This window comes from Ambystoma mexicanum, chromosome 11 (assembly GCF_040938575.1).
Source record: "Ambystoma mexicanum isolate Mex_15411 chromosome 11, UKY_AmexF1_1, whole genome shotgun sequence".
NCBI classification, from domain to species: Eukaryota; Metazoa; Chordata; class Amphibia; order Caudata; family Ambystomatidae; genus Ambystoma; species Ambystoma mexicanum.
In genome coordinates, this window is record NC_090934.1 from 1,116,565,781 (window position 1) to 1,116,593,452 (window position 27,672).

The following is a 27,672-nucleotide window of genomic DNA, read 5'->3' on the forward strand; positions in this document are numbered from 1 at the left end:
ACGCCACCAAGCTTATTTATGCCTGCAAACCATTCCTGTCAACTGAAAATCGCATCACTGTCGCCAGGGCACTTTTTAGGTCCAAACTGGATTACTGTTCTGATTCATTCTGCGGTACGTCTGAAAATGAACCGGAACTAACTACACATCACACAAAACAAAGCCCTTCGGGCGGCTATAGACTTGGGAGAACATGACCATATTTCCAAAGCCAGGAGATCCGTGCACTGGCTCCCCATCAAAGAGAGATTCAGGTTTAAGACCCTATCCATTACCCATTGCTGCCTTTCAAACCACACACCGGCTTTCCTCTCCCAGAAGTTAACAAGACAAGCGTCCACAAGGCAACAGTGCATGACCTACAAATACTGCCTGTCCACACCTTGATACAATCTCAAAAGAGAAGAAGGATCCAGCTTCCCAGTGCACGCCTTCAGCCTTTGGAACAAGCTCCCCCCACATTAAAGCCGAGCTCTCTTACCCGTCATTCATAAAGAAGCTAAAAACTCACATTTTCTGTTAACCATTTACCTACTGCACTCCTCTCTGTCTCTGTATGTAAATAGTTCCTAGATGCTTCCAGGCTTCGCGCGCTGCTATAAATGAATAAATAAAAATGGGGCAGCAGTTGGGAAAATTGGCCGCACTGTTATGCTTAGTATCTTGAAGGCTCGTGACAGACGTGAGGGTGCTGGAGGTGGATAGATATTCTACCCGGATGGGGTCGCATTTAATAGATCGTGGCAAACCAAGACTAATTCCACTGTGATTTCTTACCCTTACTTACCCCACAACGCCAAGCTATGCGTAGCCCAGTACATCAAGCAGTACGAGCGCCACAGTGGAGGTCAGGCAGGAGACCTTTCAATGCCGTAGCTTTAGCCACCATAGCGAGATGGGTACGAGGTAATGGCCCTAGCGTGGATCGACGTATCGATCTTCGGAGCTCATGCTGCGTGGGGGCGAATGGCTTCCAAAGCATTTGCTGCAGGTGTCTCCTTGCAAGATATCATGAAAGCTGCAGACTGGTTTTACGACTCCATGTTTAGAACCTTCTACTTTAAGCCAGTTTCGGCCATAGTTGAGACAGCTTTGAGCAAGCATAATCCTCACCTCCGGTCTTTAGATAGAATGAAGATTACCCAGGCTTACAGCGCAGGGCATCTTGATTCTATTAAGGACTCAGAGGAAAGCATCATCTCTCACTTCAATATGCATTGCATAATGTAATGTATGCAAGTGTATACGATTGTTCAGCGTATTCCCACCCCTAATGGTCGACTCTCTCTCTGTGCAGATGAGGAGTAGAGGAAGCGTTGCAAGGATGGAGTATTTTGCTGTTGGACTGTTGGTTCAATGAAGGTGTCAGTTTTGAGGCATCCAAAAAGAATGGAAGGGTCCCAGGCAGGGTATGGCTTGGAGAGGAGGAGTGCATCCTGATTAGATAGGGGCAGAGCACTCAGGACTACGAAGAAAAGTAGGACTATGGTGGATTGTAGTTTCTGTTGCCTTTTTTGTTTTTTCCTCGTTATATACAGTTTAAAAAATAAAATTCAAAAACATAAAAGGTTTTGAAGGGCTGCGGGAGAGTAGCTAATAAAGAAGTGAAGCATAATGTTTGGCTCTGTGTCTTTAATAGAATCAAGACTCCCTGCGCTGTAAGCCTGAATAATCTTCATGCTACTTGAGCTATCAAGCAGGCAAGAATGCCTCACAGGCTTTTTGTCAGATAATCAGCCAGCAAGCCCTTCATGAGATGTGTGTTAAACCTGCAGGGAACAGGTTTGAATTCTCACAGGTCTCTCAAAACACTTCATCCTTCTGAGGTCAATAAATCAAGTATAGTGATAATGCTAACAACCTATTGTTACTGTTCCGCGAAATAGCAAAACTGCATCACCAAACGGCATGACCAGTTGTGCGGTTATCATTGCAGAGATTATTTTACCATGGTGCCGGAAGTCTGCACTGAGCGTGCAGTACAAAAATGCAGAATCTTGACAGATGCATCTTCAGGTGATGGACGCAGCTGCATAGCAAATGGATGTACCTCTTCCCGGCATTCAGCAACTAAATAATGTTGGGAGATGCTGCTGCCTTAATAGTGATAGACGGTTTCCTCTCCTCATCAACTTCCTCTCATCTCCAGTTGTCCCCTACTCTCCTCCGTTGGCTACCCTGCCGTCCTTTCTGTCAGGCTCTGCCCCATCTCTAGCTCACTCCACACCTCCGCAGGGCATACCTCTAATTTGTACCCATCCTCGGAAGGTTTTTAAGGCTGGCAACCTTCTTCATCTTGCCACTCTCAGCTCTCGCTCGGCTGTCAAACACTCATCTGACATCTGCCACCTCCTCAAAGAACTGGACCTTGATGTCCTCGGTCTCACCGAGACCTGGTTCACGGCCAGCTCTGTCACGGGTTTTGACACTCTCCTCCTTGACGGCTACAAGATCATCTCCGCTCCCAGATCCAATCGGCCTGGAGGGGGTATAGCACTCATCTACCCTGAGTGGATTCCAGCATCTATCATCCCTACTCAGACTTACTCTTCTTTGGAATGTCTTGTCCGCAGGGTCTCTCTCTCCTAGGCAATCTCTCAATGTTGCTACTCTCTACCGGCCCCCGGTCAAACTTCCTCTTTTCTCTCCGAGTGGGCAGACCTCTCCTCCTCCCTCCTGTCCTCCACCACTCACCTCCTCCTCATTGGTGACCTCAATATCCATCTGGATTCTCCCTGTTCTTCATCTGTGCTCTTTTGCGACCTCTGTAATTCACTCTGCCTCTCTATCCTCGCCTCCGGCCCGACTCCCTCTGCCGGTCACACACTTGATGTCTTGATCTCCTCTGGCCTCCCCCTCTCCATCCCTCCGACTACTCCTTCCGACTACTCCCCTCTCCTGGAGTGTCCCCTACCTCCTCTCCTCCCATCTCTCACTCTTCTCCCCAAGCCAAGCCTACCCCAATACTGCCACCTACCTTCTCGGACATCCGGCCCATGAAGCGCGTGTCAGTTGAGGCTTTCGCTGCCACCTTCTCTCCCCCACCCCCCTCCTCCTCCTCTGGCTGACTCCCACCCAGACACAGCCCTGTCCCTTCTCTACTTCTGATACTCTTGATGCTCTTGCCCCTGTCATGAGGATCTGTTTGAAGGCCAAAGCCAAGTGCAATTCCTGGTATGACTCTGACCTAGCTACACTTAAACGTAAGTGTAGGGCAGCTGAGAGGAAATGGAGGGCTTCTAGTTCATCCTCGGACAAACTGGCATGCCGCCTGCTCCAAAGGCAATACCGACTCTCTTTCTGCACCAAGAAGAGAGTCCACATTCAAGCCTGTGTCTCTGCGGCATCTAACAACTCAGCCAAACTCTTTAAAATCTGCAAGGAGCTGGCCAACCCTGCTACAGTCTCCACCCCTCCTCCCGCCTCCCAGGCTCTTTGCAAAGCCTTTGCCTCTCACTTTATCTCTAAAACCCAGGAGATATCTTGTCCACCCTCTCCTCCGCTCCCCCTCTCCCCTCTCCGTCTCTGCTTGCTGTACCTCCTTCAGCTACCCCCCCCCACACTCTTTCTCCACCTTTCCCATTTTATTTCCCGATGAGGTCGCTAGACAAGTCCGATCTATGATAGCCTCATCAAAACAGGTCCATCCCTGCTCCTCTAAAACCATCAAAGACCACATTGATACCCTCGCTGTGGCCCTTGCCAACTTCTGCAACCTCTCCTTTGCCTCTGGATCTTTCCCTCCCCTCTGAAGCACTCCATTGTGCATCCTCTGCTCAAGAAACCCACAGCCGATCCTTCTTGTCCAGCTAACTATCGCTCAATTGCCGTTACTCCCTTTTTAGGTAAACTCCTGGAAAAGCTGGCCATCTCTCAGCTAAACCTTCATTCTGATTCAGTTGGCCCTCTCCATGACAACCAATCTGGCTTCAGAGCTGCAAGAAGCACGGAAACTGCTCTCCTGAACATCCGTGAAGATCTGCTCTCCAACCTTGACTAACATTCCCTCTGTCCTCCTCCTACTTCATCCATCCTCTGCCTTCGATACGGTCAACCATACCACCCTGCTCAACCGTCTTCGTGACAACCTGGGTATCACTGATCAGGCTCTGGCGTGGCTGACCTCTTTCCTCTCTGATCGACCCTCCCAGGTACAACTTGGGTCCTTCCTTTCATCGATCGCCCTCTCTACCTGGGGTGTTCCCCAGGGGTCTAACCTCTCGCCCTGGCTTTTTAAGCAACACCTGGCAACTCTCACCTACTGCATATCCATTTTCTGCTCGAACTTCCAGTGCTATGCTGATGACACAACTCATTTTCAGGCTGCCCTCGGCCAACTCCTCTCCCTGCCTCATCTCCGATTGCCTGATCGCCATTCAAAATTGGCGTACTGCCAACGATCTTTGTCTAAATGCCAACAAGACTGAGAGCCTCCTCATCGGTTCACCTTCACCATCCTTTCCCCTCACTCTCTGGCCGAGCTCCCTTGGCCCTCCTCCTACCCCTACCTGCGAGGCTATGAACCTCAGAGTCATCTTTGACTCCACACTTTCCTTCTCCGCCCAAATTTCCGACGTCTCTAAAAAGTCAAACCTCTTACTTCACCTCCTCAGAGGTACTCTCCGTTTCCTCTCCTTCCCCCCAGAAGCTCACTGTCTCCCAATCTCTGGTTCTCTCCAGGTTGGACTACTGTAACAGCATCTTTCTAAATCTATCTGCCTCCACTCTCCGCTCTCTACAACTAATCCAGAACAGGACTGCGAGACTTGTCCTTGGCCTCAAGCCCTGGGATCGTATCTCTCCAGCTCTGAAATCCCTACATTGGCTCCTAGTGGATGCAAGGATGACATTTAAAGCCCTCTGCATTATCCACAAGACTTTCTGGGGCCTGGGTCCAAAATACCTTCAACTATCCCTCCCGTAAATACCTCCCCTCCCGGGCCCTTCGCTCCTCTATGTCGAATTCCCTCAGGGTCAGCAGTTTTTCAACAAAACAAGCTGGGGGTAGATCTCGGTCTTCGGCTGGGGCCTCCCTTTGGAACAGCTGCCCTGCCACCTTGAAACTTGAGGAGAACCATCCCCGGTTCCGGAACCACCGCAAGACCTTCCTCTTCGTCTCTTCCTTTGCCCCTCTTCTCCCCTGCTGACCTGTTTTTCTCTCTTGGCACCATGCACCTGTCCACCCTCAGTCCTTCTGGCCCAGGTACCAGCTCACCCCGACTCCCTCCTGCACTGCCAGCGGGCCACCCATTGCACTGGGATCTGTATATCTACCCGTATGGTCCCCCACCTTTCTTCTGCCCTTACCAGATATACCCTATCTGACCAATCATGCACTTGCCACTTGCATGCTGCACGACCACCTTTTCCTTGCCTGCATTTATTTATTTATTTCAATTATTTATTCTTTTCTCTCCTGTTTTGCACTTTCCACTTCTCCCCCTTTTCCCCTTCTCCATGCACTTGCGTGTTCTTAATGTCACTGGGCCTACATTTTAAAACCAACAGGCATAGTAAAAAGCTGTCAACCTATCACGGTACACAAAGCCTTTTTACTTTTCATTTTTTTCTGTGTCTGTAATCAATAGCTTTGATATATTTTGGGGGCATTCGTCAGCTGCAACAGGACCGTAGGAGAGGTGAGAGGGACGGGCTTGATCCGTAGTGCTGCAGTGGCCAGGGACGCGCTCTTCATTGCACCCGGCGCACTGGTCCCCCGCCACACACAGCCTGCTACCCCTGCCCTGGAGGCATGAGCTTATATAAATGAGCGGCTGCCCTCTCCACGGACGCTGGCCCTGGTGCCGAAAATCCATCAGGAGGCAGGGCTGGGCTAGCCAGGCCTCACACACCACCGCATCCCAGGGGCCTGCTGACGACGCAACCATGTACAGTAGGAGACCCTGTGGGTGAAATCAAGAGCGAATACGGGTGCTGGAGGCCCTGAGGCCTGGCGGGGCACAGCAAAACTATATAGTGACATAGTGCACAGGACCCTGTGCAAGAGACACCCTGCTCCCCCCTGGCGGATAACCAGCACTGATATCCAGAAACTGGGGGGTCCGGTGAGCGGTCCATATCAGACTACACAAGGAATTAAAATGAGGGGGGAGACAACCACCTGGAGCCGCTGTCAGAAGGCTAAACTTGATCCTCTTAAGTGCCATACAGCACCGATTCCGCACCACAGACAATTCAGATCTACTATACCTGCAGGGACCCGCTGTTTGCTCCTCATTTGTCTGGCAGTGGGGGGGGTGCTTGCTGCATTGGTTGGGTGAGGTTGGCCTGAAGTGTTTTCTGATCCCTGCACTGCCCCATGGTCAACTGAGGGCCGGAGCAATCCTGGTGAGGGCCCCAGGTCTTCCTAAGAATCCTGCAGAGCCCAAATCTAGAACTCAGGACATCAGGGTCTGGGGTGCGTGCTGGTGGGCAGCGAGGGGGTATAAAGAGCAGACAGGAGCTTCAGGATGACCAAATGTGCTGGAAAGAAACAGGGACCAATGGACACCTTCACTAGTAACTTTAGATCCAGACTGGAGACACCAGAGAAGGCGGACACGTCCGCCCCCACGAACACTGAGGCTCGAGATGACCAGCTGATGACAACCATTCAAAGTGGATTCCTGGCAGTCAACGTCAAGCTAGATGATATTGTAGCCACCATTGGAACTTTAAAATCCAAGCTTGAGAAAGAGCCAGGTCGTATCAATGAGGCAGAGCACAGAATAAATACTATTGAGGACACAGTGAGTCAACATGACCCGGATATCACAATGCTCAAAGCCAAACTAAATAAGACCCGGGGGAAATGTAATGATCTCGAATCACGATCAAGGCGAAATAACATGTGTTGTCGGAGAACCCGAGGCTGCATACAGGTGACCCATGGAACCCTTCATAGAAAATCTGCTGAAGACATTGTTTGGTGACGATCAATTCTCCAACCATTTACTTTTTGAGCGGGCGCACTGCACTCTAGCTCCGACCCCCTGACCTGGGGCCCCACCGCGCACCACAATAGCAAGGATCCTGAACTACAGGGACAGGGACCACTTCCTAGAATTATCAAGAGAGCGGGGGACATTATATTACGAAGCTAACAATATTCATATTTACCCTGACTTTGCGGCTGAAGTACAGGCACAGAGGAGATTATGACGTGGTCAAGAAGCTACTGAGCCAGGCATGTCCCATATGCTCTCATGTTCCCTGCAAAATTTCGTATTCAGCATGGAGGAAGGACACATTCCACGGCACAAGGGCACAAGGCCACGGCTTATATTGAATCAACAATATCTCTCACTCCGCCAGAGCAGGGGAGAGTCCCCGACAGGCATCCGGAGAAGATTGGTCAGAATGGTGGGGAGGCCTGAAGGTGAAGGTGGTATTGACATGGTACTGATCTATATCGAACACAGGCATGTGAACATATTTGTTGAGGAATCAGGGATGCAGCAGCTGGCCGACCGGCTACTGATCTGCTCCTAGCAGGACTGGAAGTTTCCAAAGTTCAAAGGGTCGACATCATCAAGTTGGGGTAGATGGTGAGGGTGGGGGGAGGGAGCGGGTAAATCAATAGAACTGTTGGACTACTAAAGCGGGGGTAATGGGTGTGGGGAGGGAAGTTAAAAATGTCTTGAAAATAGACAGCAGCGGGCTGGCGGGTGGACCAGGCGGGGGCAACTTCCGGAGCAAAATGAGTAAACCAATGGTTCATAATCATTTTTAGTTAGAAATGCATGCTGAATGAAGTTATTGATCAATATCTTAGAATGTCCGGGGACTGAACAATCCTATTAAGGCCAGAAAGATTGCAGCATCTTTGGCCCGACATTCCCCTAGGATAGTAGTGTTGCAAGAAACACACGCACTGGGCCCGGTGAACACTGGCTTTGCACACAACTGGGGGAAACAGAGGTATTATACGACCTACTCATCCCAAATCAGAGGTGTACAATACCCTTTCAGGAAGTGAAGGTGAGGTTGGATCTCAATGGTAGATATGTTGTGGTGAAAGGAATACTAGCTGGGGGAAGCGGTCATTCTAGTAAATACTTGTGAATGATCCTGAGTTCTTCTCCCGGGGGTCACAAATACTGATGGGGACGGGTGATGTTCCCATAATTTGGGGGGAAAAATTGAATACCATCTTAGATGTATGTTTGGACCAAACGAGCACCACCCGGCCTCAACCGACTGCTGCAGCCAAAATGCTCAAGCACATAATTTATCAACTAGAACTTAGATGTATGGAGGAATCTGCATCTGGATGTAACAGAATATACATATTACTCTACGGTTCATGCTGCAATGTCAAGGATCGACCTCTGGCTGCTTTCCGCTAGTTGGGCGCCTTGTGTGCGTGGCAGAAGAATTCTCGCTTGCACCCTTTCGGATCACTCCACGGTGGTGGTGTCAATTGGGATGGGCAACTTGTCGAGACCTCAATTATTATGGAGCATGCCTAGGATGTGCTCACTGATAGTAGGTTAGTGGAAGATCTCCGCGAGAAAATCGAAAGCTTTTTCAAGGTGAATGAGGGATCGGTCCTAAAGTAAGCCACAATATGGGAGACCTTAACGTCTGGCTGAGAGGCACTATGATCTCAGTCACAACTGGGACACTAAAGATAATGAAGCGAGAGCTAGCGGAAGTAGAAGCTGCTCTACAAAGGCTAAAGAATGAACATGTCATAAAAAGAGACAAAGCACTACTTGGGTGATAAAGGGCAACCTACTTAAGTTCCAAGACCTAGCTGATCAGGAGGTACGCTACATAGCCAAACTGGTCCAGGCGAGGCGCTATGGTGAAGAAGAAAGACCTGGCCGTTTACTGGCAAGAATAGTTAAAACTGAGAAAGGGATAGCGCCCATTACAGGAATACTGGGATCTAACGGGGGAGCTCCTAACAAGCAATAAGCAGTGAATTTCTAGGATACTATACTAAGCTATACGCTAAACTAATAAGTGCACGATAGCTGAAATGGAATCATATTTACATGCGATACCCCTTCCGGGCCTTGCCCCAGAGGGCAGGACAGTCCTAAACTCCCCCATTACGACTGAAGAAATAGTTAATGCAATAAATATGCTTGCGTCAGGCAAGGCCCCCGGCCTGGACGGCCTAGGTATAGTTATACAAGGCCCATTCCGATATCCTGGGCCCAAGACTACTGAAGGTATGGGAAGATGCGATGGCAACTGAGAAACTGCCCCCCACTATGGCTGAGGCTATCATTACAGTATTACCAAAGCCGGGCAAACCAGCGAATGAGGTCGCTTCCTACAGACCATTTTCTTTAATTAATTGTGATGCCAAGATATATGCTAAAGTATTGGTATACAGAACATTAATATGCATGACTCACCTTATACATTCAGGCCAGTCTGGTTTCATCCCAACCAGACCCACAGCCCTTAATTTGAGATGCCTTTTTGGCATAATATCCCAGATTGATGAGCAGGCTCAGGTGGTGGCAGCATCGCTTGATGCAGAGAAAGCATTAGACTCTGAGTCTTGGAATTACAGTCGAACGGGGGACAAGACAGGGATGTCCATTCTCATCATTACTATTTGCACTCACAATAGAGCCACTGGCACAACAGGTGAGGGAACAGCATGCCCATAGGGGCATACACATAGCAGGGCCACCCAAGGTTATATCCTTATATGCAGATGATATCCTAGTGTTTATAAAGGAACCCAGAAATACATTTGGGACCGATCATGGCTGAAGTGGGCAAAATTTCCATGAATGCAGGGTACAAAATTAATACCACCAAATATGAACTATTCACATTGACGGACAACAATGCAATGCCGACCAACCTCATGGGACTAAAGTGGACCCCAACAAGTCTTAAATATCTGGGAGAGAAGGTAGCGCACACCAAACAGTTACTATACAAACTGAACCATGAGGAATATATCAACACTCTTGCCATAAAGCTTGGACCTTGGGGATTATCCCTGTTAAAAATGGTAGTGGTATCTAAGCTCCTGTACTATTTCACAAACATACCGTATGGCCGGGCAAAAGATTCTTCGTAAAACTCTGATCCATGGCAGTACACTTTGTGTGGGGGGGGGAAGAGGAGTGCCTTGTATGAGCTGGGAGAGTCTGACAGAACCCTATGAAAGGGGTGGCTTGGCTGCCCCTGATTTTGAATTGTAGTATCTGGTGGCCCAAGCACAATAAGCAAGCTACTGGTACACATCACCACCCCCCGACCCCCAGACCGGTACACACGCTATGGAGCTGCCCCAACAGACCTCAAGGCAGTCATCCTGGATGACCATTACAAAAATGTGTGTGCATTCGATCCAGTGCGTATGACAGTAGGGGCAAGGGCCCCGACTGTTCAAGTTGCTCTATTAGCTTCTGACAGATACAGACGTATTTGCCATAGAAGGTGAATAAAGAAGCTACATGACGATTTAAGGTAGGACACATGTTTCTGAAATGTCAGATAGGCATCGAAGAACACTCCCAGGGTCTTCACATATTCAGATACTAAGATGTTATTGCCACCTATTTCAAAGGCTTTATAGCACGTGTCCATGTTTTTTAGCCTATGAGGTGTACTAATGACCAGCAACTCATTAAGGGCAAGAGAGTTAAGGGCCAGCCACTTCTGGACTGCTTCATAAATCTCATTTATGGTAGCCAGATCATCTTTATAGACCCCAGATAGTTTGACAACTATCAGGGTGTCATCGGCATAGTTGGCAAATTCTATGCCCATAGATTTTAACAGGTCGCATAGACATTTAATACATATGTTGAAAATTAAGAGACACAGACATGAACCCTGAGGGACACTGCATGTGACGGGAACTTTCAAAGACTTTGAGGATATTTTGCAACACAGGCACTCCTGGGGCCAAGAAATGATTTAAGCCAAGCACTGCTTCTGGGGAACACAGGCCTATTTTTTGAAGTCTCTCTGCTAAAAGATTGTGATCGCCCAAGTCGCACTCAGATAAGGTCCAGCAGGAGTAAGAGAGCAGAGTTTAATTCCTTGATGATTTCTGTTATACTGGCCTTCAGATCTAAAAGAGCTGTCTCGGTTCAATGGTTGGCTCTGAAACCAGACTGCTCCCGTTTGATGTTTCTGGGTCGCGTGGCCTGGTCCAACCAGTATACCGGTCTGCGTAAATATAGGTTTATTTTTTTTTTAAACTCTATTGATGGCAGTGTTTTACTACTAATGCTACAGATTTATCTGTTCACTACGTCAACAGTGCAACACTATACTTGCATCCAATGTAAAGCATTTCTAAAACATTAACTTGTTTGACGGTGCAATGCTTTATGCAATATAAAACATTTCTACTGCATTACTCAATATTACAGGCATGTGGAAACGCAATGAATGCATCTTTGACATATCTGACAAACGGCCATGCAATATGAATGTGACTGCATGTTATTCAGTGTGCAAAAATTCTGCGTGTAAAGTACCATATAGCCCTCAAATGTAGACAGTTGCCCTTGGAAAAAGGAGAGGGGGTGTAAGACTCAGTTATAATAGCCTGATCCCCCTTTCGAAAACATACAGCCAAATCGCATGAATAATTTGGTCCACCTGTCACATAATCACCAACATAACAATCCTCTCTGCACCTGAACACTCTTCATTGCATGGCTAGAACAATGTCTCTAAACTAGGCATCTCTGATAGTAATTGAACAGCCACCTGAATTCGAATTACTATTTGAATGCAATGTAATGCTCTTATTTTAATATTTGTTCATACTATGGTCTGCTTAAGGGCCATTCACTCGGCAGTGCCTAGAGACAATCAAGATTAGTCAAATTGGTACCTCAAGGGTAATCGGGCTCTAATTGACACAGAATTATAATTACAAGGGAGGAGCGGTGGGAGAGCTCCTATATCAAGGGGAAAACATCTGCAGATCCCACAAGTTACGAAGTCGGTAGAGACAGCATGGCACAAGCCCAGAAGTTCCTTAGTGGGGCAGGAGATTGACGCTTGCGCCCCCAATCTGGGTGAATGCAGCAATAAAGGGAATACAGCAATTTATCTGACTAAGGGGGTGGGAAAACAAGGCATTACAATAGTGGGCGATGTACTACAGCCCACGAATATGAAATCGTTCCAAGACTTGAGGGATGAATGGGGCCTGCTGGAGTCAAGAGACCAATACAAATATTTACAACTAAGGCATGCTTTGGGGCTTTACACTGTGGGCAGCTGGAGGGAAATGTTGTAGATGGAGCGATCAAAGCTAAGCAAGTCTCAACCCTATATAAGGTGCGAGCCTGCCGCTCCACCAGGCAGCTGAATGTGTCAAGACCGAGATGGGAAAGAGACCTGCGTGAACTAGACCATGAAGAGCCCCAGAGAGGTGACCATAGTGGCAACACTGATAATGATACACTTTAACTAGCTGAACAGCTGGTATCAAAATTGTGATTTAATGCGCAGGAGCTGAAAGCAGCACCTGAGCATTGGGCATCACCCGGCAGGCAGAAGCTACCTTGGTAGAACCCGGAAGTAGTACACAGCACAAATCGAAATTGTGCGTGAGATACAAATACTACATTTCTGTCCACGATGTATGTTCCATTCTGCTTCAAATGTCCCTTAGCTGTGTCCTGAAGTTCCCTCTATTGATATTGCCAAACAAAGAATTAATATCACATATATATATCAAACACTTGTGTATAGGCGTGTTATAAATGCCATATCATATCATATATGGAGCTAGTTGGCCTGAGGAGAGAAGAGTAGGTCCAGGTAACTGATGGTAGGAGCTAAATGGCTCCCAGCAATTTCAGAACCTGACACAGGGTCTATTATTCTAGGGAGAAGCTAAAAAAAATGGGAAGAGAGAGGAATGGCACTTGCCCCAAATGCATAACGGGTGAAGGTTCGTTCTTTCACATGGTATGGGACTGCCCAAAATATACAAAGGTTCTGGGAGAAAGTCTTAAGGATCTGGAAGGGATCAGAGGCCTATAAAGGAGAGGCTAGATGTGCATTACTAGGAATTTGGATGGAATCCAAACTCAATAGATATCGGAAGATATTTCAAAATGTAGCCTTTATCAATACACTGGATTAACACTGACGTGCCCGTCCTCCCCAAACCCACCCCAACCACCCCCAAGCCTAGCCAGGTGGTGATCATGTATGGACACCATTAAAAGGTGGGATCAGCTGGTCTAGAAGTAAAGGATGCCAGCGGATATGGGAAGATGGGAGTGATACAAAGACAAGGGGAGGGTACAAGAGAGAAGGAAGAAGGAGAGCATATAAGAGAAAATGGAGTAGATGGATCTGGGGGATAACCAGAGTGATGGGAGAGAAAGAAGCTGGCTTGGATTTAAGACTTGTGGGCGGAGCAAGGGTGACGTTTATTACTGGCCATCCATTTGTTACTGCATGTTGTTTTACATGACAAAAAAAGAATAGAAAGTTCTTTTAAAAAATAAAATAGATTAGTGAAAGTGGGTCAATGTGTTTTTACTCGCTGAACAAAGATTTGTCATGCCTGTGTAAATCCTCAACAAAGTCTTCAGCGACATCCTGGCAGAAGATCAATTGCGGGGTGTGCTGTTTTCCGCACTGACAACATTGTGCTTTTAGTGGTTCTGCATATTCAATATACCACAAAGTACAATTTGTGGTCTCACTGGTGGAAGCCATGGTTATACCCCAATGAGAAAATCATAGCAACACATGGAATCCCCAGAAGGTTCAAAAGGGAGACTGACCTGTCATTTCAAGGCTATTGAAGACAGATGTTTATGGCTGTGAAAGAAACCTAAAATAATTACTCCAAGGTTTCAACCCTATGGAAATATTGACAGCTTAATGTAAACTATCAAAGAGACAGTCTAGATTGCATTAAGATAAAATACTAACCTACAGTTGTCCCAATACCATTTCTACGGGTATCTCCCAACTCCTTGCACCAACACAGAATAGGCCCTGGCCTCCATTTTACTTTTCAAACCATCATTTGCACCATTCCTGCTCCTCCACTCTGGACACCGGGTCATCTGCAGTCAAGCACCAAAGAACAAAACAGGATGGCGAGCAACAGACTGGGGAAAATCGAACAAGGAGGGCCAGGGTCATCCATTGAAACTAAAGGTCGAGACCCGATGCTGATCAAGTATCATCATCTTAGTGGAAAGTTTGGCCCACAGTTCTTAGACACTGAAAGAAAACAGAGCATGGTATCTGTAACCAGACTTGGGTGACTAGGGATGTGTTGACGTTCAAAATATTCCAGGGACCACATGACCATTCATGCAATCTATAAGAGCATTTACTGAAGGCACGCTCTATAACCAGAGATAAGGAAATTCCTAGAGAAAACAGCTGTGAAGAAAGGTTTTGGCCCACAACTTAGTTCAAAATGAGTTCAAGGTACATCGTACTCAAGGCAGGTGCCGAAAAAACAGCCATACTACAAGTGGCTCCCCGCCTCGAGATTTCCCGGACTGGAACCCACATATGACACAGCTCTGGTGAGACATTGGGAGGCCCTAGGGTACCTCGCTCTAAGAGAATTCTACCCGGAAGGGCAGTTCATAACTCCACAGACCTGGAGGCCGGGCCATTCAGGTTCAGCACTGGAATATCTGCAATTCTACAGACTCCACGCAGCCTTTCCGAACGGCTTGGCCTGGTTTCCCTAACAAACCCCTGGACTCCCCAGTGATTGCCTACATTGCTAACTCGGGTGGTGCCCTCGGGGTGGTCTCTTCACTGTACAAGCTCTTGCAGATGGGTGCCCCGATCCAACCCTCCAGGGCCCGGGATGACTGGGCAGCCGAGCTGGGTGTGGAGCTCACTGACCACTCATGGGGGAAAATGTGCTCACACACTAACAAAGTCTCCCTCAACTTCCGCTACCGAACCATACAATATAAACTGTTAAACAGATTGTAGTATACCCCGCACAGGATCTCCAGGTTTGCACAAACTGCCCTGCAGCCCTGCCCGCGTTGTGGCATGGAGCGTGCTGATCATTTACACATGTTTTGGGAATGCCCGAGCTTAACGGAATTCTGGGGCAAGATTCTTGAGACACTATCTGAAATCACTGATACTGTTGTTGACCCAGACCTGATGGGTGTTTTGTTTGGGGTGTGGCAGACTGACGGGGCCAAACAAATGGCTACATTTCTGAATGTTGGCTGCATAGTAGCCAAGAAATGTGTTCTGCAGAACTGGCAAAGCTCTTTCCCCCACCTCTGGGTGCTGATAAAGAACTTCGAGAAGAAAACATCGCTTGCACCAAGGTGGCGTGGACCCTATTTGATACTTTTAACAACGTAGACGGTCATTCGTGTAGACGGAAGGAAAGCGTGGATTCATGCAACACACGCTAAAAAGGTCCCGTCACCGTCTGAAAAACTGCCTGATCGAGATGACCAGAAAGAGACAGCGGTCCCAGAAACTAATGAAACAGTTGCCAGTTCTTTGCCCCAAAATCTGCCTGATCCTGAAACGAAGTCTGAAAAGATTGCTGTAAAAGAGGAAGAGCAAAGAGTGCCCCAACGTTGTCCAGCAGAACCTGCATCACAGCTGGCTGACACAAAAGTGTACCGCTTTGGCGCCCACCCTCTTACATTGCGCTGCAGCCTGAAACGAAATCTGCATCATCACTTAGGCGCCCACCATCACCTTCCATTGCGCCACAGGCTGACTCCGAGCTTGAGTCTGGAAGTGCACCTGCACTATTCATTGATCACGCGATACCAGGAGCAAGGCTGTATAATTTGCGGAACCGGAAGAAGGAGTGATCAAATCTTAATTTCTTTTGATCTTTGTTGCCTCAGTTTCCTATCACAGATGAAATAGGAACCGGAGGCCTAGAGGAGAGCAGCGAGAGGGTTGTGCAAACCGGACAGCCCAAAAGCAAGGCTCCTCTGTGCTAAAAAAAAAAAAAAAGAATCCATGTGCAGATCACCCCTCCCGGAAAAGAGGGGCTCACATGGTACAAAGGCAATTGATAACTGCTCTGGAGTTCTTTGATGCACAGAGATCTTGCCCAACGCATAGCAATCCAGGCTGCTAAGAACTGGCAGAACAGACAGCTGACATTTACTGAACTTATTGACATTCGAACGAGTGCAACGAGGAGAGATATTCACGATGAACATTGCTGAAGAACCGTGAGAGAAAAATGCCGGAACCAGCTTTTGCCCCCTCATGCACCACTGCTGATAATGAGTTAAACAGAGACTAGAGGGTTACACAAAAAGAATTGCCTAAACAATGGTATGCTGATCTTAACAATAGTAATGTGCATAATGAGTATATTAGCCCCAATAATGACCGTATTGGTATTATGGTATTTGGAAGAAATACACCCCTTAGAAATACTCTTGCCAGTAAGAAACATCTCCACTACTGAAAGCCTGGTTCATGTAATTACTTACACTCTGTCCCCAATGGAAGAAAGACACAGAGAAGGTTATGGGAATAACACACTACTGCTAATAATGAATATGACCCACTCCATATTAAGAAACCACTTGCCGTAGCATGGTGGTAAAGGAATTGCTTGGTATGTGCAGCCCTTGCCATTGAGTTATGCATGTTACGCATCACTGAGTGCATTATATTATGGAAAATGGAACGAAAGTGAAACTGGTTGACTAGATATAACAAATATGAATGAATTTGAAGAGATTATGAAACTCGTAGGTTGTTCTATATTTCACAAAGCACGACCGATCACACCAGTAGTGATGCGACAAGACAGACTATTTGTGCACTATATATCATCTGTAATCACGTTTCAAATGAACCCAGAAGGAAATAAAGATACAGTGCCCCCCCCCCCTCCTATCCAGTAAATTACAGTCCACGCTCTGTCCCCTTTTGCCTGAGAAAGAAGGGTTCCTATTTGGTGGGGACATTCACTAAATGTCTGACTATAGCATTCCTTGATAAGGAGGTAGAGCCAGCTTATGTAGGAGATCCTGTTTATTTTATATGTGGAGAAAAAGTGTATCCCTGGTTACCTAGAAACTGGGGAGGTACTTGTTACTTGGGATTTTTGTTCCCAGGGGTATTCCTTTCAAAAACAGCAGACAAAGCCAAATTGGCCAGGTCAAGACCACGGCGGAATGAGGAAGGAGGTTTAATCACAGAGGATATAGCAAAATCATTCATACCATTTTGGGGCCAAGCAATAAACTCGTATAATATAAGACAACTGTCCAGGATTTTAGAGAAAACGATGAATGGGACAACAGACATATTATACAATTTGACATTAGAGGAAAAAGGAATTAGATTAATGACCCTCCAAAATAGAAAGGCTCTTGATGTAATCCTGGTTAGTCGTGGTGTTGTTTGCAAAATCGCGGGATCAGCGCGTTGCGTAAGCGACTCCTCCCCTACGATTTTCGAAGCGATAAGAAAGTTGCACGTTTTAAGCTCTGACCTTCACCCCCCTGAAAGGAGCTGGGAATTAAACATAAGCTCCTGGTTCTGGGAAGTATTACGCTCAAGGGGATGGAAATTATTTGCGATCCTAGTAGCAGTGCTAGGAATATTCATGACACGTTGTTGCATACACTGCTTACCCATATGTACTGAAATAAGCGAGGCGTGTGTATAGATGGTAGAAAAAAAAAAAAACGCACTGCTAGATCAAGTACTCACGGTAATGATGAATCAAAGACAGTAAAAGAATTCATGTCAATCAATATTGATGACAATGAGGAGGAGAACAGTAGTGTGCAAGATTCAGAATCAGAATCAAATACTTGGTCAGAAGAGGATGCAATGTACGGATGAGGCGTTTAGCATACGGCCAAAAGGAGGGTTTGTCAGTCCAGAAAAAAGTAGACACCCCTCAATCATAAGGCAATGTACTCTGTTGGCCGAAGACCAACCGCCTCATGTGTTTAGTATTAGAAATATATAGCCATAAGCTTGACTAACGTGCAGCCATTTTAAGGTGACAAATCGCCATTTTGTTTTCTCTAACGTTTGCTTTTTGCCTTCTGTTAAAACTGCTTTGCCGAAATATTATTTTGCTCCACTAGTGCATAACGCAAGGCCGCGAGAGACATGTTGAAACATAATGCAGCAACCCAGACAGAAATGCCCGGTCTCCTCCCTCACATATCCTTGGAAGTAAGCAGCAAGGCATTCTAATCAGTACACAAGTGCCAGCTAGTCTCGGAAACACAGTAGAAATGCTAGAAGCGAACATTAAATGACTTGAATGATGCTCTTCTTTGCGGTCCCCCTTTCCTGAGGCCTGTAGAGCCCTGGAAAGCAAGTTGACCCCCAGTACACAAATAGAAACTAGGAGATAGCAAGGCCTGGAATGTGTCTCTCCCCTGCACGCAGCTTGCTTGCAAAAACAGAAGCATTGTGTTCTTTAAAACAAAGACTTGTCTCTGTAGGCTCGCAAAATTGCAAACTGTTGCTAAATGAATGTTTGAAGGTGTCATACTCGTCACCATTGTCAATCATCGTGCCCAATTCAAAGGAAATGTATTAGGGGCTGTATTGGATGTGTCACTACTGATTGTAAGATGCTTGCTTTGTATATATGTAACTGTTGTACAATTCTCTCTCTCGCGTCCCCCGGGGTCAGGAAACACACGTGGCAGGGCGTGGGACCCAGTTGGCCAACTGAGACAGTTTGCTTTGTGATAAACCCTACCTTTTGGGAATACAACCTCGTGTCTGGCGTATCAGTTCGTGTGTGGTGATTGTGCCTTGTTTCCATACGCGAGGGTCCCTCACGGGCCCCTTCAGTACCATTGTCCTTTTGTCCTCCTTTCCAATGTATTCCTTGATGTATGTATTGTACTCATTGGTTGCTCCGATGTATGTGTATGCTTTATGCCTCTGCCAACAAAAATATAAAGTAAAAAAAAAAAATGCTAAAAAAAAGGTACATCGTACTATGTTGTTACCGCCCTATGGTGCGGGGCAAAGACTAGATCACAGAGCTATCAAAGGACTAACAGGCAAGACTGTCACTGGGCTTCCAATCTATTTTGGGAGGAAAGCTACATCCACAACATGTGGCAAGCTAAGTCACAGCTTCTCAATCACACACAGCGACACCAGTGCAACCCATGTTAGTCACACAGTAATGAATATAGGAGAGGTGTGAGAGAGAGTGTGTGTGTGTATATACACACACACACACGTGTAGGTTCACAGGTTTTGACATTACCCAGCACCTAGTACCATTCATGCTGAAGGACAAAATACAATACCCACACGCTCCGAGTGCTCGGAGGCAACTGCCGCCTTGATTCTTCGGCAATGGTGGGCAAAACCTCTCTTTTTCAGTTTCCTACTGTACATCCCAAATGAGATTGTGCACAGTGTGAATGTTGCTGGAGATAAAACACCATTGCCTTTTAAAGCATATACACAAACTGCACAGTTGCAGTAACAGGGATTTTGAGCACTATCTGAGATCCCCATCCGATGGTGAAGTCTATGAAAGTTGAGTGTTAAAGCAGAAAGCAGCCAGGGTACGTCAGCACTGAGTGACTGTTGCAGGGATGTTATATGTTCAAAGTTGTCTGTGAATCCAATGACCCTCCCCCCCCCCCCCAGTTCCTTCTGAAAAAGCGTGCTGTAAAAGGCACTATTTCAACTTCAGGAGGGATTGGGCTTCCTCAGTTTGCTCGGTCACTTGCTTATATTCGGGGAAGGAATGGGGAATATATGGCCCTTTAGGAAATATCAAAACTTCCATCTATGACACCATTTATAGAGTATTATGGATCCAAATCACCAATTTACTTTACACCACAACAGCAAAGAAAAACTTTAACAAATAAACAAGTTTCTTCAACTGAAACCGTACTTAAGGCAATCCAAGGGAAGAATCCCCAAACCAACATGGAGGCCAGGTCATGCCCTGCATGTCACCAATAGGCAGAGACTCACCCCCATATAAGTCCTCAAACACCAACTCCTCTTTCTTTGCTGCGGACGCCACAAGCTAAGTACATTTGTATTCGCGCATGTACTTTGTTGCTATTGGTGTCTTTGAAATGTAGAAATGTTTGTTTCTTTGTTACTTTCTTTAATACAAAGCACGGAAGCTGCTTTCCTGAACATCCGTGAAAATCTGCTCTCCAACCTTGACTCTAACATTCCCTCTGTCCTCACCCTACTCAATCTCTCTTCTGCCTTCGGCACGGTCAACCATACCATCCAGCTCAACCATTTCCGTGATAACCTAGGTATCACTGATCAGGCTCTGGCCTGGCTGACCTCTTTCCTCTCTGATCGACCCTGCCAGGTCCAACTTGGGTCCTTCCTATCATCTAATTTCCTCTCTTCCTGTGGTGTTCCCCAGGGGTCTAACCTCTCGCCCTGGCTTTTCATCCAATACCTGGCAACTCTCGCCCACTGCATTGCCATTTTCTTCTCAAATTTCCAGTGCTACGCTGACGACACAACTCATTTTCAGGCTGCCCTCGGCCACCTTCTCTCCCTCTCCCTCATCTCGGATTGCCTAACTGCCATTCAAGATTGGTGTGCCACCAGTGATCTTTGTCTGAATGCCGGCAAGACTGAGATCCTCCTCAACGGCACACCTTCACCATCCTTTCCCCTCACTCTCTGGCCAGCCTCCCTTGGCCCACCTCCTACCCCCACCTGCGAGGCTAAGAACCTCGGGGGTCATCTTTGACTCCACACTTTCCTTCTCTGCCCACATCTCTGATGTCTCAAAAAAGTCAAACTTCCTACTGCACTTCCTCAGAGGTACTCTGCCTTTCCTCTCCTTCCCCCAGAAGCTCATGGTCTACCAAGCTCTGCTTCGCTCCAGGTTGGACTATTGAAACAGCCTCTTTCTAAATCTACCTGCCTCTACTCTCCGCCCTCTGCAACTAATCTAGAGCAGGACTGCAAGACTTGTCCGTGGCCTCAAGCCCTGGAGCCGTATCTCTCCCGCTCTGAAATCTCTCCATTGGCTCCCAGTGGATGCAAGGATTAAATTCAAAATCCTCTGCATTGTCCACAAGGCTTTCTGGGGCCTGGGTCCAAAATACCTTCAGCTATCCCTCCACAAATACCTCCCCTCTCAAGCTCGTCGCTCCTCTAGCTCTAACTCCCTCAGGGTCAGTCGTTTTTCAAAGAAACGAGCTGGGGTAGATCTATGTCTTCGGCTGGGGCCTCCCTCTGGAACAGCCTCCCCGCCACTCTAAAACTTGAGGAGAACCATCTCCGGTTCAAGAAGCACTTCAAGACCTCCCTCTTTGCTTCTGCCTTCGCTCCCCCTCTCCCCTGCTGATATGTTCTCTCTTGGCACCGTGCACCTGGCCACCCTATGCCCTTTGGGCCCAGGTACCTGCTCACCCTGTCACCCTCCCCCGCACCTCCTCCGGGACACCCTTTGCACTGAGATCTGTATCTATAACCATACAGCCCCCCCTTTTTCTTCCTGCACTTATCAGACCTACCCTGTCTGCTGCCTTAAACCCAGCACTTGCCAATTGCTGGCTGCACTGCCCGTTTGTTGCCTTTTTTATTTATTTATTATTATTTATCTGTTTCTCCTTTGCTCCGCACTCTCGACTTCTCCCCCCGTCCATGCATTTCCCCTCCCCCTCTCCCATGCACTTGCACGTTCTCAATGTCACTGGGCCTAGTAAGATTGTTTTGTTCTCCCACGTTCCCGTCCCTTGCCTTGTCGCGCTCTGAAACACTTGTGTACGAGCGCAATAGAAATAAAATATCAATATCGTAATGCGGTAAGCGCATGTCATTAGACGGCTCAGACCCATTTGTCCCTCATTACACTGAAGTGTTTCCTTTTGTTGGGCACGAGCGCTGCATTAATTTATTCACCCCTCTGCAGTGGTCGCATTCGCATGAAAGCCGGGCCCAGCATTCCATCTCCTCAGTGCCCGGACGTTCTGTTTTCTGTTTCCCTCCATACGCAGCCGGCTCAGCGGGCATGTCTGTGTATGGGAGGGAGTCAGCCCCTCCCCCTCTCCTTATGAGACGTTGCTGGTCTGTGTGGCCTGTTCTTCCTCGTTTCCCCAGCCTACTCAGCTTCCAGGCTTCACCAGGGTTGTGAATTCAGCGCCTGCTGTGCGCATAACATGTCCTGCTATAACCCTTACAGGGAGGCACTTTAGAGCAACGCCTGCTCACTGTTTTCTGTCAGCACCAGTGCTATGGGCTCAGTAGTATTTCTCTACACTTATTAACCCGTGCCTGCAAGGCTGGATTACATGGTACTTTTTCTCTCAAAATATTTATTTTTGTCCAATTGGTGCTTTCTTTTTCTGTCATGGTGGCTAATAAAGGGTCTGAGGGACCCTCTTCAGCCGATGCCAGTACTCAAGTAAGACCTTCCAAGAAAAGTGAGAGGTTGGGGGATGGCACTTATCAGGGGGTCAGGGGAGGTTGACCTTCCTACCCAGCCTTTTGTGGCCCAGGTAATTCAAACTACCCTAGACTTTGCCCTTCAGGACCTTAATTCCACGCTGGCTTCAGCCTTTGATAGGCTTATAAATAAGAATGCGGACTGTCACCCCCCATTTGAGGAGGGTTCTTCGGTGCGTGTACCCCGTAAGTGTTCCAAAAAATCTAAACACTTGGAAGGACAAAAGCATAAACTGGCCCAAGAGGTTTCCCTTCATTCCCAGTCAGCTCTTGCCTGGACACGTCATTCACAGCTTCCTGCTAGTGTCCCTTCGGCTCCCATGTCTTCAGAGGACAGTTCTGAGGATTCTGGCTTTCCTCCTAAAAGGATTAAGAAAAAGGGGGACCCTGTAGTTCTATTCCAGGGGACATTGTTGGATGATAGTGCGGTGCCATTCTTCGACCCATCCCTTATTCAGCATCCGAAGTCAGCAGAGTGGCACCCCTCGGAGGCGGTGTCTGCATTTTTGAGACTTTGGGTTAGACATCCTTTACCCAACGAGGATAGGAACAAGCTGCGTTCCCAGTGTCCCAAACCAGTGGTCCCACATAAGGTAGCCCTTACCCCAGACATTGACCAGTACATGGTCTCCTTCTTATCTCAGAAGGGGAAAGACCCCAAGGTTGATAAGGCCTGGAGGAGCTGCCAGGATAAGTTATTGGATGTTTTAGGACCCTTTACGCATATTTTTGAGCAGGCAGAAGAGGCTGCGATATCATTCCCCCGTAGATGTGCAAGCCCTCTGGGGCTGGGTGTAGAGGGCAGTTTGCCTTCTCAACAATGCCAACGCTGCCATTTCTAAAGAACGACGCAAGTCTCACCTTATGCGCCTTGACTCCAAGTTAGCGGATATGGCGGAAGCGGAAGCTGGTCCTAAGGCCCAGGGTAATTTATTTGGCGACCGATTTATAAAAAGGAACCGTCATCTTATGTACATACCTTCACTGCCTTGGAATAGACACAGGTCAACATTAAACAAGTGTTTGCCCCAGCATTTTTGACAGGGCCGGAAGGGGTAGAGCCTGCTCCTCTGGCAGTTTCCCCTAGAGCTCTACCCGTCCCTGACAGTATGCATCCAGAGATGCACAATTCCTCCTGGGCTCGGGGAGCCCAGACTGAGTTCTACCCCCAGAGAGGGTTCTACTGGAGAGGACGTAGCAGCAGAGGTGCTGTTAGAGCAAGAACAGCTCCAGGTAATGCCGCGCGTTTTAAATGTTTCTTCCCTCAAAGGTTTAGGGGGCAGGTTGGCCAGGTTTTTTCCCCCAGTGGGAGGCACTCACTTCAGATCCCTGGATGTTGCAAACGGTGAGGGGCTTCCAAATAGAATTTGATTCCCCCCCTTGTCAGCTCTCCTTTCCCCTTCCCCTCATGTTCGACAAGGTCAAGCAAAGATTAATAGATTTAGATGTCTGGGACCTCATTTTCAAGGGAGCAGTAGTTACAGCCTCCTTCAGAGCCTCCCAGTTCCTGGGCACAATATTTCTAGTTCTGAAGCCCGAGGAGGGATTTCACCCACTCATAAACTTGCGAGCCCTCAACTCATTTGTAGTGTACCATCACTTCAAGATGGAGGGAATAAATCTCCTCAGGGACACCCTTCACCCGGCAGATTGGATGGTCAAGATAGACCTCAAGGTTACATACTTGGTACTCCCAGTCTTTCCTCCCCCGCAGGAGTTTCTGCAGTTCCAATGGGAGTCTCGCACGTGGCAGTTTGCCTCCCTTCCATTTGGCCTCTCGTCAGCCCCCTGGTGCTTCACCAAACTAATGAAGCCAGTTTTTGGCTCACCTCCGGTCCAAAGAAATCCGTATAATTATTTACCTGGGTGACATGCTCCTTCTAGCTCAGAGTTTTCTGATTCTTCAGACTCATCTGAGTTTAACAGTTTCTCTGTTACAAGCATTAGGCTTTGTTATAGATGCTAAATCCATATTCCAGCCTACTCAATGTATCCGATTTCTGGGCTTCAATATAGATTCCAAGCAATGCATCCTTCTCCTTCCGGACTGCAGGCTCTCCAAAATACGGAAGGAAATCCGCCTTCTTCTCAAGAAAGGGAGGGTCTCCCTCAGACAACTAGCCAGGGTTGTGGGGATGTTGTCAGTCTCCATTCAAGCCATCTTTCTGGCTCCCCTCCATTACAGGGCATTATAACGCCTCAAGGGCAAGCATCTTTGCAAAAGTCTATCTTACGCTCAGTTAGTGGTTCTGTCCCGCAAGGCCAGGTTGGAATTTCTTTGGTGGCTGAGGCACGTGGATGCATGGAATGGCAGAGCGATTTTTGGGCCCACTCCGGATGTCATTCTGGAGTCAGATGCCAGCATAGCAGGCTGGGGTGCCAGGATAGGACAGGTGTCCACGGGCACTTTTTCCCGTTCCACCTTCCCTTGCGCAATCTGAATGGCACCTGAGATCGGTGTCTGTCTTCCCTCTGTTGCCCCTCCTTTGCCTCGTCGCGCCTTGAAACACTTGTGTATAGGCGCGTTATAAATGCTGTATCAGATCATATCAATGGGTAGGCCCTTCATGGTGCGCAAGACCATCAAATCTATTTGCTTCAAGGTTCCAGCTAATGCTAGGTATTCTGCTTTATGGGATGTTAATCTGGTGTTGGATTTGTTTCACTGTTGGCCTCATAACGATGAACTGACTTTGCAGCAAATTTTCTCCAAGTTAACCATGTTGGTATGCCTTATTTACATTAAGAGAGTTTCAGATATCAGGGCATTGGATGTTCATAACAAGGTGTTCACCATGCAAAGGGTTACTTTCTTTGTTTCCAGGAGAACTAAGTGTTTGATTTCCTCCATTTCTTACCCTGCTTTACCAGAGGATCCAAAACTGTGTGTGGTACAATGCTTAAAGATTGAGGGGCTTCTGCCTGCTAATAACTCTCAGCTGCTAATTTCTTCTAGGAAACCCCACAAGCCAGTGTCCCCAGCCATGTTAGCCAAGCGGGTTATAAAGGAAGCAGGGGTTGACACTTTCTTTCGGTCCCTATTCAGTTAAGGGGGCTATGGCTTCTAAAGCCGCTTTCCTGGGGGGTAGTCTGGAACAAATGTTGAAGGCAGCTTATTGGTTCAGAGAGTCAACGTTCAAAACATTTTACCACAAACTTATTGATCATGTTGCAATAAATGTGATGCAAGGGCTTTAAACTTGCATAATATGAAGCTTCCTGTCTTGAAATAGAATGGTTAATCCCCCTCACTAACGTGACAGGGGGTTTAGATTCTGTTAACGACAAGGAGGCGAGTATTAGCTCACTTCCCACTCTTGTTCATTTGTTTTGCATACAGCTTTGGGGTGAGGTGGTCCACTCAAGAAGATACCTTCATCGTCCTGAAATTCCGCGATTTAGGAGGTCCTCAGAGTTGGTCATGGATTGTGTCTCTGTCCTACAGCATTTGATCTTCAGGGCTGGCATCCGGTGTGATGCAGCTGCAGAAGAGGAGTTGGTGTTTGAGGAAAGGACTTGTAGGTATCTTCCTATTGGTTACCTGCGGGGCATGACCTGGCCTCGATGTTGGTTTGGGGATTCTTCCCTTGGATTGCCATAAGTACGGTTACAGTTTCAGTTGAAGAAACTTATTTGTTAAAGTTTTTCTTTGGTGCTGTGGTGTCAGAAGTAAAGAATTAAAGCATAATACTCGCCTCCTTGTCGTTAATCAAATCTAGACCCCCTCTCACGTTAGTGAGGGGGATTATCCATTAGCCTACATACACATAATGGTTTCAAAGTCCACAGCTTCAAAAATTCAAAAGTGATGTACTAGAAGTGGACAATTCTGTGCTTTAAGTGCATGTGAAATCAAGGGGGGGCATGGCCTAACGGGCAGGGGGTGACTTAAGAAAGCGGTACATCCCGCCTCTCCTTTTGTTACTAATTGTGCCACAGACCCCTGCAAGGCCCCTCCTTGCAGCGATCATCACCCTCTCATCCGGAGTGCGAAGGGAAGGATGCCTGCTTCTCTTATTTAAAAAGGATGTCTGGCAGGGGTCGGCACCACAATTAAGGAAGAAAAGCAAGAGGTGGTTACAAACCAAGGCTTCTTTTGCTAAAGCCTGAAATTCTTGCTTATGCACAAGAGCTTCAGGCTTTAGAAAAAAATGGCCTTGGCTTCTAGCAGCCTGATCGGCTGGGGCTACCAGGGGACTTTAGAGAGCCCTGGCAGCATCCCAGTCTCAAAAACACTTTTCAGGGACTGCCAAGGCTCTGTCCCGAATCATTTGAACATAGCTACCAAGATTTCCATTTCCTTGCAGAATCTTAGAGCTTGTCTTGTTTGAAGTTCCAGCATGCAATTTGAAGCAAAAACCATTGGTTCGTGGTGTCATGCATGGAACTTGGAAACTTGTCAGGGAAGATAAAAGAGCTGGGAAAAGATGTATAATCCAGCGACAAGACGTTGCCATGTAGCGGGACTAAGAAAGACCATGGCGGTTAGTAAGGTCAAGCAGCTATTAGGCTACATATTTAAATTGACATGTCCACCAAGAACATAGCACCACTGCAATACTGACACTAACGAAACCGTTGTGGTACTTGTACGCTGGTCTTAAACGCATGTAAGTGTCCCTACTGATCAGTCTCTGGGTTCAAACCCCACGCCTGACTTCAATGTATCCAAACCCCTCCGTGGGCCGTATACATCTTACGTAACGCGTATAAGTCTTACGCAATGCACAGACATCAAATTGATGCAATGTTCATTTGACCAAAATCAAATAGACAATTCAATGGAACAAAGTCCCCAGAGTTAAGTGATTAAAACACCAGCCCCCTCAGCAGCCACTACTCTGGGGTGGAGGAGGGCCACCACGGGCAGAAAAGGAAATGTCAACTTACTGCCCGCCACAGCCGCAAGTTACCGGAGCCTGACACTAGGAACATGTTCTCTGCTGGAATTCCAGATGATCAGATTGACCGCCAGCCCCAGCTCGCACTGAGGAAGGGCATGCACTACCAAGTTCGTGCATAGTGCAGCGATCGCCATCTTTGAGTGGTGGGTTTTTCATATTCATAAAAGGGACGATTTGTAAGTCACTTGATTCTTTTAAATAAAACTCAAAAACTTTGAAGTTTATAGAAAGAAAATCTTGTTTGTAAAGTATTATTACATTCATATTTTAGCATATAATACTTTTACATTAATACACAAATGATCACATATGTTTTCAAAAACAAGAAAAGTAAATAACTATTACAAACGATTGGTACGAATTGTAGAGTATGTCTCGTATTTTT

General features: G+C 47.2%; 1 protein-coding gene across 1 annotated transcript in view; it reads right to left on the bottom strand.

The window, feature by feature from the left end:
• ETFA (electron transfer flavoprotein subunit alpha) overlaps nucleotides 1-27,424 on the bottom strand; it is a 1,125,730-nt gene extending 1,098,306 nt beyond the window's left edge. Inside the window, exon 1 of the mRNA XM_069624450.1 lies at nucleotides 27,274-27,424. Within this exon, the coding sequence (XP_069480551.1) occupies nucleotides 27,274-27,318 (45 nt within the window). The 5' untranslated portion in view covers nucleotides 27,319-27,424. The remainder of the gene's footprint in view (nucleotides 1-27,273) is intronic.
• Nucleotides 27,425-27,672: the final 248 nt, after the last annotated feature.